The sequence below is a fragment of the Furipterus horrens genome, unplaced genomic scaffold (genome assembly GCF_987537825.1).
Source record: "Furipterus horrens unplaced genomic scaffold, mFurHor1.1.pri manual_scaffold_17, whole genome shotgun sequence".
Lineage (NCBI taxonomy): Eukaryota > Metazoa > Chordata > Mammalia > Chiroptera > Furipteridae > Furipterus > Furipterus horrens.
The window spans coordinates 75,819,766-75,832,013 of NW_028327187.1; the positions used below are offsets into that span (position 1 = coordinate 75,819,766).

The window sequence follows — 12,248 nt, forward strand, 5'->3', positions numbered from 1 at the left end:
TTAAAATATTACATTTGTGCCAATTTCCCTTCCCTCTGCTCCCCTCCACCTGGTGGCCCCCCTCCCTCCAGTTGTCCCCCCCTTTTAGATTATGTCCATTAGTTGTGCATACAGTTCCTCCCAACCTCTCTCCGTCTATTCCATTCCCTCCTACCTTGATCCCCAATTCCTATATCATCTCCCTCCCTTTCCCCATTCCCCCTCCCTGTTGACCTCCCCCCAATATGCTTCCCGTACCCACAGTTCCTTTTCCACTCTCGTTGCCTATTTAGTTTGCCTTTGTTTCATCTCCCTAGCTTCTGTTTTTTTTTAAACCAGTCCCTTTAACATCTCATATAACAGTGGTTTGGATCTAATGAACTCTTTCAGTTTTATTTTGTCCTGGAAACACTTTCTCTGTCCTTCTATTCTGAATGACAATTTCGCTGGGTAGAGTATTCGTGGTTGTAGGTTTTGGATTTTCATTACTTTGAATATTTCTTGCCAGTCCCTTCTTGCTTGTAGGGTTTCCCTTGAGAAGTCAGCTGATAGTCTAATTGGGACCCCTTTGTACATAATTCTTTTCTTCTCTCTTGCTGCTTTTAAGATTCTCTCTTTATCTTTAATTTTTGACATTTTGATTATAATGTGTCTTGGAGTGGTTCTCCCTGGGTCCAGTCTCTTGGGAACTCTCCTTGCTTCCTGGACCTGCAAGTCCATTCCCTTCCCCAAGTCTGGGAAGTTCTCCTTTATTATATTTTCACTCATTTTTTCAAGTTCTAGTTCATCTTCCTCATTCTCTGGCAAACCAATGATTCTTATGTTGGGCCTTTTATAGCTGTCCCAGAGGTTTCTGATCCTTTCATTGTTGCTTCCCATTTCCTCTCGCTGCATTGGTTGACTGCTTGTTCCTTCTCCATATTCCAGTTTGTTGAAATGAACTCTGGATTTTATTTCCTTTCCTTCTGTCTCGTATGCGGTTTTGTTCCTTTCGTTATGAAAGTTTTTCGCTTCTTTCATATCTTTTTCCTGCTCTTTTGTGAATTCTGTAAGCCATCTGTTAACAATGGCCCAGAACTGAGCCTCTGACAGGTTTCTTATCTGTTCATCTGTCAGGTTCTCTATCTGCTGTCTGGTGAGTTGTGTCACCGGGATTTCTATAGTTGTCTGCCTCATTTTGACAGATGCGTTTTGTTTTCTTGGGCCGGCTGTCGGGGGCAGTGCCTGTGTACGCGTCACAAATTAGCGACCGGCGCCTGCCTGTCCGCGACCTATTTCGCAGCCCTGTGGTGCTTTCTTTGGGGGCGGGGGTCCAAGATGGATTCACACAGTTTTTCAGCTAGGAGACCGGGATCCGTCCTCCCGCCCCCCTGGGCCTCACTGTTCAAGGCGATGCGGCGGCCGCTCTCCCCAGCGCCCGCTCTCCCCAGCGCCGGAGTCGCGCACCGGCAGGGGCTTGGCCGCAGCCGGGATTCCTCGCCGGGGTCGCGCACTGCCAGGGGCTTGACGGATCCGGGATTCCCCGCCGCCGTTGTCCAGGTGCGACCGCAAACATCACTGCCCTCTTTAACTCTTACCTGCCCAAATGGCACCGCTGGTTTATAACTTCATATGTTGGACTTCCGTGTAGTTTTATTTTCTGGAATTTCTAGTTATCCTTTGTTTTGAAGTAATTGTATTCCTCTCTAGTTGTAGAGGGAGACCTAGCGTGTCCGTCTAAGCCTCCATCTTGGCCGGAAGTCCTGTATATTTTTCTTTATTTCACTTTGTATAACCTTCACTTCTTCCTTTATTTTGTGGCCATATTCAGTCATTTCTCTGAGCATCCTAATCACCAATATTTTGAACTCTACATCTGATAGGTTGGTTATCTCTGTTTCATTTAGTTCTTTTTCTGGGGTTCTGTTCTGTTCTTTCATTTGGGCCATATTTCTTTGCCTCCTCAATTTGAAGCCTCCCTGTATTTGTTTCTGTTATTGGGTAGAGCTGCTGTGACCCTGTGTCTTGGTAGTGTGGCCTAATGTAGTAGGCATCCTATAGGGTCCAGGGCACAGCCTCCTCTATCACCCAAGCTGTGTACTTGAGGTGTGCCCTTTGTGTGGGTTGAGTACACCCTCCTCTTGTTGTTGAGCCTTGGTTGTTCTTGGCACATCAATGGGAGGGATTTATCCAGGCCAGTCAGTTGCAAGGACTGGCTGTGACCATTGACCACTGACCACCAAGCTCCACCCTCTGTGGGGGATCAACTGTGCAGGGAAAGTGTGGTAGTGCTCCATTGTGGTCTATAGCTTTCCACTGGGTGTGCTGGCCCTGGGGTTTTCTGCGTGATGCCAGCCAAGGTCCGTCCCAACCTGTTTTTTGCCCAGGGCAACTCTGCCTGAACTATAAAGCAATCTGAGATGCCTGCTATTTGTATTAGGCTTAGAGATTCCCAGGCAAAGCCAAGCTGTGAATCTAAGTTGGCTGCTGGTAGTACCAGGCCTGGGACTCACTGAAGCCAACAGTCGCTTGTTTGATAGGATTTAGGAAGTTGTGAAGCATGAGCCAAGGCCAGCCATTCCTATGAAAAATCAGCATGAGTGGGCCCATAAATTGGGCAGGGCAGAGTTTTGGGGGATCTCCAAGGTAGGTCAAACAATGTTAGCCAGGTTGATGGAGTCTCAGATATGGCACCAGCTTGCCGGCTCTGTGGGGGGCAGGGTTGAGAAAAGAGATAATGTTCTCTGATCACCTTGATGCCAGACACTTCAGTTTCTTCCTATACACCACTGGTGCCTTTCAAGCTGCCACCCTGGTGCTGGAGCTCAGAGGGAGTGAATCTGAGTAGGTGAGTCCATGAGTGGGTTCTTTAAGATGAACTGTTTGGTGCTCCAGCAGTTTCTTCCACCGACTCAATTCCTGCTGGTTTTTGTAGCCAGAAGTTGTGGGGACTCATCTTCCTGGTGCTGGAACCCTGGGCTTGGAGGCTGGTGTGGGGCTGCAACTCTTTGTTCCTGAGATATCCCTCCCCAATTTCTATCACCATACGTGGGTGAGAGACCATCCCAATCTTTGTCTGCACCCCTCCTATCCATCTCAATGGATGTGGCTGCTTTAATTCCATAGTTGTCATACTTCCATTCAACTCGATTTCTGAGAGTTCTGTCTGTTGGTTGCTCTATATTTTAGTTGTAATTTTGATGTGGTTGTGTGAAGAGAAGAGCCATGTCTGCCTATGCCACTATCCTCACTGGATCCCCTCAGAATACAATTTATTTTAACAGCATTATTAAAACATAATTGATGTATAAGAACTGCACATATTTAACGTATATAATTTGATGAACTGGGACACAGGAAAATACCCCGTGATACCATCACCAAGTCAAGGTAATAGGCATACCCAATATCTCCCAGTGTCTCCTTGTGTCTCTTAGTGCGTGTGTGTTAAGAACATTTAATATAAAATTACCCTTTTAACAAATTTTGAAGTGCAAAATACCATATTGTTAACTATAGAAACTATGTTGTATAGCAAATCTCTAAAACTTATTCATCTAGAATAACTGAAACCCTATACCCTTAGAATAGCAACTCCCTATTTCTTCTACTCCACCTCTTGGCAACCACACTCTATTCTCTGCTATGAGAACTTAAGAATATTCTACGATTACTTTAGGTACCTCATATAAGTGGAATCATGCAGTATTTGTATTTCTGTGACTGACTTATTTCACTTAGCATAATGCCCTCCAGGGTCATCCATGATTTTGCAAATGGCAGGATTTTCTATTTTAAGGCTGAATAATGTTCCATTATATGTATATATCCATGTGATTGTGATATATCACATTTTGTTTATATATTTATCTCAATGGGTACTTATCTTGACTAATGTTTTGAATACTGGTGCTATGAATATGGGAGTGCAGATATCTCTTTTTCTGATTTAATTTCCCTTGGATACACACCAGAAGTGAGGTTGGTGGAACACATGTTAGTTGTATTGTTAATTTTTTGAAGAACCTCCATACTGCTTTTCACAGTGGCTGAACAAATATACATTCCCACCAATGGTGCACAAGGGTTCCCTTTTCTTCACATCCTCGCCAGCACTTATTAATTCTTGTCTTTTTGATAATAGCCATCTTAACAAGTATGACCTGGTATATCATTGTGGTTTTGGTTTACAACTTCCTGATGATCAGTGATGTGGAGTACCTCTGCATATACTTGCTGACCATTGGTATGTCTTCTTTGGAAAAATGTTCAGATCCTCTGCCAGGTTGGGGAATACTGGAGGGGAGTAAAAAGTTAAATTCCCCATCAGTTTGGTGGTGCTTCGAGTTCTGATACAATTTTCTGATCTCTTTATTTTATTTGCTTTTTAGAGTTCTCAAATGGCTAGGCTGTGCATTTTGTCAAGGTTCTATAGTTAAGTGGGAGATAAAAGGTGCCATGTGTTTCCTCTATCTTACCCAGAACTAGAACCTCTGATGACTATTTAATTCAATTCTTCGTAAAAAAAAATTCTTTTAATTATAAACTTATTTATTTATATTTCATATAAATATATGATTTTATTGTTTTATTAGCCTTTACATCCTACAAATGACACACTGTAGTTTTAGCACTTCATCATAAATTATGGCTATCAAATAAAACAACTCAGTATACGAAAGAAGTAAAAAGTCTTCTGGCCTTCTGCTTCTTATTTTACTCCCTCCACTTTTGCATATTAATAAGTAAAAAAAGTCAACATGAAAATGCTACATATTGTATAATTCCAACTATATAGCATTCTGGAAAACACAAAACAATGGAGACAATTGAAAAATATCAGTGGTTGTCAGCAGGTAGAAGAGGGAAGGATGAATAGGCAGAGCACAGAGGATTTTAAAGGCAGTGAAACTACTCTTTATGATACTATAATGGTGGATACCTGTCATCATACGTTTATCCAAACCAATAGATGAACATCACCAAGACTAAACCCTAATGTAAACTATGGACTTTGGATGACAATGATGTGTTAACACAGGTTCAACAATTGTAACAAATGTACCACTCTGGTTGGGGATGTTGATAGTGGGGGAGGCTGTGCGTGTGGGGAGGCAGCTAGTATTTGTGAACTCTCTGTACTTTATATTCAATTTTGCTGTGAACCTAAAACTTCTCTTGAAAAAAGGTCTATTTAAAAGGAAAAACTTAATCTGACTATCCTGTATGTAGCTCTGCTGGAGAGACCATGTGGAAAGAACTCCAGCTTTTTGAGCCTCCCAAGCCACTAAGTCAAAACACTCCCAAATTCCATCAGAGACCCACAGAAACCATGAGAAATTATAAAAGATTGTTGTCATTTCAAGCCATAGAATTGTAGGTATATGCAGTATTATATCGTCCCAAAGCTTTCCAGATTCATAACTGGAACAAAATAAAAGTCCAGTGAAGCTAATTTCACCATTAAAAATTTAGGATTAAAATAGATTATATAAAGTTTATTCTCTAATTTAGTTGATACTATTAAACTACAAAAGACAATTAAAATTAAGATGATTTAAAAAATAACAACTTATAAACATAAGTAAATGCTTACTTTTTCAGATTTTTACATGTTTTTGGGTTAGAGATGACAAACTAACCTTCCAAAGTAGTCTATATACCATTGATCACACACTTGGATGTGTTTACCTCCATGAAGCTCTCACAAAATCTAACATAAATTTACAAAAAGGACTACTGGAACAGTCCACAGGATATTTGAAGCAGAAAGCAGCAGTGTTTTGAGAAGAGAGACAAAATTCAAGAAGTTGTTTTTTCTTGACTTTAAAAGTACATTGTGGCAACATAGGATGGGCATTTGTTCCTTTAAGAAACTATTATTCTCCTTTTCATGAGCATGATGCCAGGGAAAAGTAACTTCTTTCAGATTAAAGAACATAAATGCTATCTTTTATGAATAGTCCCAAGTGTTTGTACTTCCCTCCTTATTTCCTCTCATTCTTACTTTACTTACACTTACCTTCTCTACAAACCAGCAGGGTTCCAATGAGGCCTGAATTCAGGTCTTTCACCAGGTCTACATGAGAAAAATAGGAGTAGGTGAGACATGGTGGGTCTGAGGCCATTGGACCATTCTCTTTCAGGACCTGCCAGACATAGGTTTGACTTCCACCAGGAATGACTTTATCATCTTCTTTCTCCCTTTGGAAGGTCTGATCCTCATATTCAGCACCTAAAGCAAGAATGCATAAAATTGTCCTTTTTATGCCCATTGTGGTCTGCTGCATGGGCAACAGCAGACCCTCCATATCACCCTGCCCAGGCTCTGTAGCTTCAGCGTCATCACAAGATGTCGATTCAACACGGGAGGAGACAGATACCGTGTCACTCCCGAGTCGGACTGCACAGCCATTCTCGGCGGTGCAGATAGACTCTTAAGAAGCTACACCATCGTCTCTCGAGACGGACGGCTGCCGACGACGATGCCCATTGTCCACTCAGGGAAACATATCAACTTTATTGTCACCAGTAGATTCTACACAAGAAACATCTTTTCTGCAACTTAATTTGGAAGACTAACAAGCAGCAGCTATAAATGGGGAGAAGCCTCATATGTTTCAGGGGAGTTCTAGACCACTAATGCAAACGTAAGTGATTGTTTCTCAATGAGATCTCCACACTCTAACCAACTAATTGCTTTTATTATTGCATATTTTAACCTAATTGAAATCAATTCAACTCAACAGACACAGATTGAGTATGTACTTTGCCCCAGACTCCTTAATAAGCACTGGTGAGGATCAGGGAAGGAGAAGACACAGAAAAAATTTTAAATGCTTTTTATCTTGGTTCCCTCTAGAGGGGAAGATCACATAAGGGGAGATATTTTCTGGCTGTTCTGTCTTTAGTCATATTAAATTTGATCCCTGTATTAGCCTACTACCTCTATTCTCAACTGAGTACCAGATGTGTTCATTGTTAATGAAGTGTAATTTATCTAGGTCTTCTATTGCATCTATTGAAACATTTTTCTAGTAACTAACCATAGCTTTGTGATGGTCTCTGAAGTTCCAGAGAAGAGAAAGTGTTTAGGGTACTTTTCATTTATATCCCATCTTATCCCACAACATTTATACACCTTCTCCAACAGAGCAGTGTAAGCGACCCCTGTACTGCTCCTGTTTCGCCAATATTTTTACTACAAACTCTCAGTAGCCAAAGGCCACCCCCAAAGTCCAGGTAGGTGGTCCCCACTATAAAGTCAGATTCTCTGGGGTATAGGGAGACCCCCTCCAGTGGGCACTAGGGACAACTGGTTTCATCAAGAAGAAACAGCAGACCAACACCTGTGCTTGGAAAAGCTTGGTGGACATTTAGAAAAACCTAGTTGGCACCTGGAGTTGAAGTGTGTGGTTCAGCTGTCTGTGTGATCATGAGTCACTATCAAGTTCTGGATAGTGGCTATGGTTAGATAGGGAGGGAGGGGATCATGGAGGGGTACAGAAGGGGCTTCAACTATATCTATAATGTTTAAATTAAGCAAAAATGGGCAAATGTCAAGTTTTGGCAGAGTGCGGTGATGGGTACATGTTTGTTTGCAATATTATTTCCTATATTTTTCTTTGTTTGAAATATTTAATTAAGAAAAAATGCCCTTTTTCTTAATACTAAGATAGGGAGGGGGTTATAAGAGATTTGATGAGAGGCCTAGATCGTGTGAAACACTATAGCTTTCTTGGGAAGAGGGAATGGATTGGGAGAAATGTAGCATTAGGATGGCTAGGCAGTGCTGAGGAACCACCTGAGGTAAAGTACTATGAACTTAGTGATACAACTCCATTTGGTTCTGTGATTTTTATTTCAGCTATGGCCATTCACTTGATGGCTAGCAGAATAGGTGGAGAACAGATTTAGACAGGGTAGAGGTCTAGCCAAGTGAACAGAATGGAGATCAAGGAGGCCAGGAACTTGAGAATGCATGCAAGGGCACCATGGTTGTGATGAACCAGGGTATCTAAACTGGGCAAGGAGGGAAATGAAGAACTAAGGGGCAAAGTAGATGGTGAAAAAATTGTAGGATCGGTGGATGGTAGCTCTCAATGAGAATTAAGAGTTGTTAGAGTGGGCAATGAGAGAATGAGAGCTGAAAAAATAGGAGGTGATACTCAAAATGTTGAAGGCTTGAACTTGGAATTTCAAGGGCTGTGCAAGGTGCTAATAACAAGGTCTTTCCTTTAATGAAGACAAAGTTGATTGTGAAGACCAAGGGGAATAAGTGATGCTTTGGAAAAAGCATTGTGCACAGCCCTTAAAGTTTACATATCTACTAATGTGTATTTCCTTTGGAAGATTTCTGCCTTCATCAGTCTTTTCTGAACTTATACATCAGCCACCCGCAAATATTCTAAGCAGAATGTATTTTATGTAATTTTCATCTTCTATTATACAAGGAAAAACATTGTTGACACATTTGAGAGTTCAGGGAGTCTGCCTGTTTGCTTCCAATGTACCTTTTGCATGGAAGATAATCTAAGGAGTGTACTGAGAAAACAGATATTCACTTTCTGAAAGGAAGTCATTTTATAGTTATCCTTTGACCCAGTCAAAGCTTTCTCATGTGATTTTGGGTTTGACATACACAATGAAAAGAGAAAAGCTGAGTAGGAAATCATAGTACTTTCTGTTGATAAAACTGAATAACCATTCCAAATGCAGTGGTGTAAATCAGCCACTATTTTATTGTGCTTACTGATTCTGTGGGTCAAGAATTCAGACATGCAATGGGGGAAATATGTGACAACTGTAATATAACAACAATAAAAATGAAAACAAATGTAAACAGGGCACAGGCAAGATGGCTTCTCTGTTCCATGATGTCCACAGCATCACCTGGCATAACTCAAATAGCTAAGGGATGGAATCATTTGGAGGCTTTTTTCACTCACATATCTAGTAACTCAGCTGGAACAACTTGAAAACTGGATTCAGCTGGGACTGTAGACGAGAACATCTACACATGGACTTTCTATTTGACTTGAGGTCTCTCATGATATACAGACCTTGGGAACTCAGGCTTCTTACATGGCATCTCTGGACTCCAAGAGTGAATGTTCCCAGACAAGTTAGAAGAAGCATGTTCTTTTATGACTCAGCCTCAGAAGTCACATGGCATCACTTCTGCCATACACTATTGGTCAAAGCAGTTATAAGCCCACTGCAAACTAAAGGGGAAGAGTACAGATTCCCACTTTCAATGGGAGGTGTGTCAAGGTACCGGCTACCATGTTTTAAAACCACCACACCAGGGCATTGTGAAAATGAGCAACCATTGTGTTTTGAAGTTGACAGGTGTCTCAGCAAGCAATGTACTTTCAGTAACCAAGACTGTTAGGTACTTTATACAAAGACCTTGTGGTTAGGGGCTCTGCGAATCTCTTTGGTTTCCACCTTCAGTCCTAATCCTTTTGTGTCCTCTGATGTTTATGCCCTTCGGTCTGCATCCTCCCTCTCCCTAGCCTCTGCTGCACTGTCTGTCCTAGATAACTCTATTTAACCCCCTGCAGCTGGTGGGCCAGGCTTGCCCCTAGCCTAGCCTAGGCCCCTGAATGCTAGTCTGCTCAGATATTCCAAATTCCTGTGTCCAGTGGAAGTTACAACACATTATGAGTCCACATGCCAAAGATTTTTGTTGGTCTCAGTCTTGGAGGGCCACAGCTTAGTGACCTCAGGGGACAACTATTCCAACACAATCCAAATGCTGTGCTTCAGGGGCTACTCCACCCCACTCTCTGATGCCTTCAGCTACTTACCCTTTGCCTGATCTCTACTCAGCAGCTCTGTATTGATCTTTCTTGAGTTGTATGTCCTCATGCTGCCTTTTAGACCTCCCTCAAAGTTTTGCAGCTCTGGCCCCTTTTACAGACACTTCATTCAAACTATCTTGACTTAAATCATGTGTTGTTAGATTCTATTAGCCAAAGCAAGTCATATACTAAGCCCAACATCAATATAGTGGGGAAATATACTCCTCCTACTCTGGGGTAGGGGGTGACTATTTTCTGAACAGTAACACACTTTATCAGAGTTGGCTTGGGAGAAAAAAAACAACAGGTTTGCAAAGCCATAGAGATACAGAGACTATCAGTGGTTGCCTGGAACTGGGAGCAGGAGCGGGGCTTGAACTGCAAAGAGAGAACTTCTTTTTTTTTCTTTTTTCTTTTATTTTTTGGTTTTTCAATTACAGTTGTCCCATTTTTCCCCCATTGCTCGCCCCCACCCAGCCCACCCCTTCTCCTGCAATCATATCCCTCCCCATTGTCCATGTGCATGAGTCATTTATACACGTTCCTTGACTAGATCCTTCCCTTACTTATCCCCTTTCTCTCCCTCTCCCCTCCCCCCTATTGACTACTATTCTACTCTTTGTCCTATTTAGTTTGTTTGTTTGTGTTGTTCTTTAGTTTCCTGTATTAGGTGATATCATATGGTATTTTTCTTTCTTTGTCTGGCTTATTTCACTAAGCATAATTCTCTCTAGTTCCATTCATATTGTCGCAAATGGCAGGAGTTCCTTCTTTCTCTCTGCTACATATTATTCCATTGTGTAAATGTACCACAGTTTTTGGATCCACTCATCTACAGATGGGCACTTAGGCTATTTCCAGCACTTAGCTATTGTTAACAGTGCTGCTATGAACATAGGGGTGTATAAGTTCTTTTGAATTAGGGTTTTAGGATTTTTCGAGTAAGGAGAGAACTTCCTGAAGCACCAAAAGTGTGCTAAAGCTGGCTTGTACTGATGACTACACAACTGTCTAAATTTACTAAAAGTCATCAAGCTACTTTAAATGGGTAAATTTTGTGGTATTTAATATGTACCTCAATAAAGCTATTTAAAGATGCTTTGAGGGACACTTCTGGCCAAGACGGAGGCCTAGACTGACACACTCCATCTCCCTCCACACCTAAGAAGAAATACAACTACCGCAAAACCAGAAATAACCAGAAGTTCCAGAAAATAAATGGGGGTCCAATGTATCAAGTTAAAAATAAGTGGTGCTCGTCCAGACGGGTAGGAGGGGTGAAGCTGGGGCAGAGAGGTCAAGCTGTGCTAGTAGCAGCAGCAGTGGTGATGGCAGCGGGACTGCAGTAATCACAAACATCCATATTTAAGGGGAGGCAAGAAGGGCCTGAGGAGCACCCCCGGCTGCAGACCAGACCCATCAGCTTGCGATTCCAACACCAGGGAAGGCAGACCCCCATTGCCTTGGACTGTGAGGCCCGGAGGGGGTGAGGACAGAGGATGAGGCTCCAGGTCTCTCAGTGGAGAGTGAACGGCAGGAATTCATCTTGGACCCCTGTCCCCACAGAAAATGCCACAGCGTAGTAAGAAGGGTTGCCTGGTTGTGACGAGTGCACGGGGCTCCTCCCCCTGTAACGTAGGAGGTGTGACAACCCTGCACAGGAAGCAAAGGTAAACACAAAACTTTCAGGATGGCACAAATCATGATAGAGATCCCGGTGACACAGCTGACCAGACTGCAAATATCTAATCTAATGAAGCAGCAGATAGGAAATCTTTCTGAGGCACACTTCAGAGCTTTGGTTATAGAAATGCTTGCAGACCTAACAGCAGATCTTAAACAAGATGTGGAAGGAATGAAGGCTAGTCCTGCTGAAATGAACAAAAACACATACTAAACTAGTGGTGAGGGGAAGAAAACCAGGGATCAAATCAACAAATTGGAACACAGGGAAGGAACAAACATTCAACCAGTGCAGAAAGAAGAAATGAAAAGTGAGGAAAAGGAGGAGAGGCTCAGAAACCTATGGGACAGCTATAAGCGGGCCAACATCCTAATCATAGAGTTGCCAGAAGGTGAAGAAGAAGAATTAGAAATGGAAAAATTATGTGAAAAAATAATGAAGCAGAACTTTCCTAACTTGGAGAAGGAAATAGACTTACAGGTCCAGGAAGCACAGAGAGTTCCAAAAATACTGGACCCAGGGAGAACCACACCAAGACACATTATAATCAAAATGTCAAAAATTAAGGATAATGAGATAATCTTAAAATCAGCAAGAGAGAAGAGAATTACGTATAAAGGGGTCCCCATAAGACTATCAGCTGATTTCTCAGAAGAATCTCTGCAGACAAGAAGGGACTGGCAAGAAATATTCAAAGTAATGAAAAGCAAAAACCTACAACCATGATTACTCTATCCAGTGAAGCTGTCATTCAGAACAGAAGGGCAGAGAAAGGGCTTCCAGGACAAAGTAAAATTGAA

General features: G+C 42.0%; 1 protein-coding gene across 1 annotated transcript in view; it reads right to left on the minus strand.

The window, feature by feature from the left end:
* Positions 1–12,248, minus strand: part of F8 (coagulation factor VIII) — a 217,867-nt gene that overhangs the window by 162,999 nt on the left and 42,620 nt on the right. Inside the window, exon 4 of the mRNA XM_090264419.1 lies at positions 5,981–6,193. Coding sequence (XP_090120545.1) covers positions 5,981–6,193 — 213 coding nt within the window. The remainder of the gene's footprint in view (positions 1–5,980; positions 6,194–12,248) is intronic.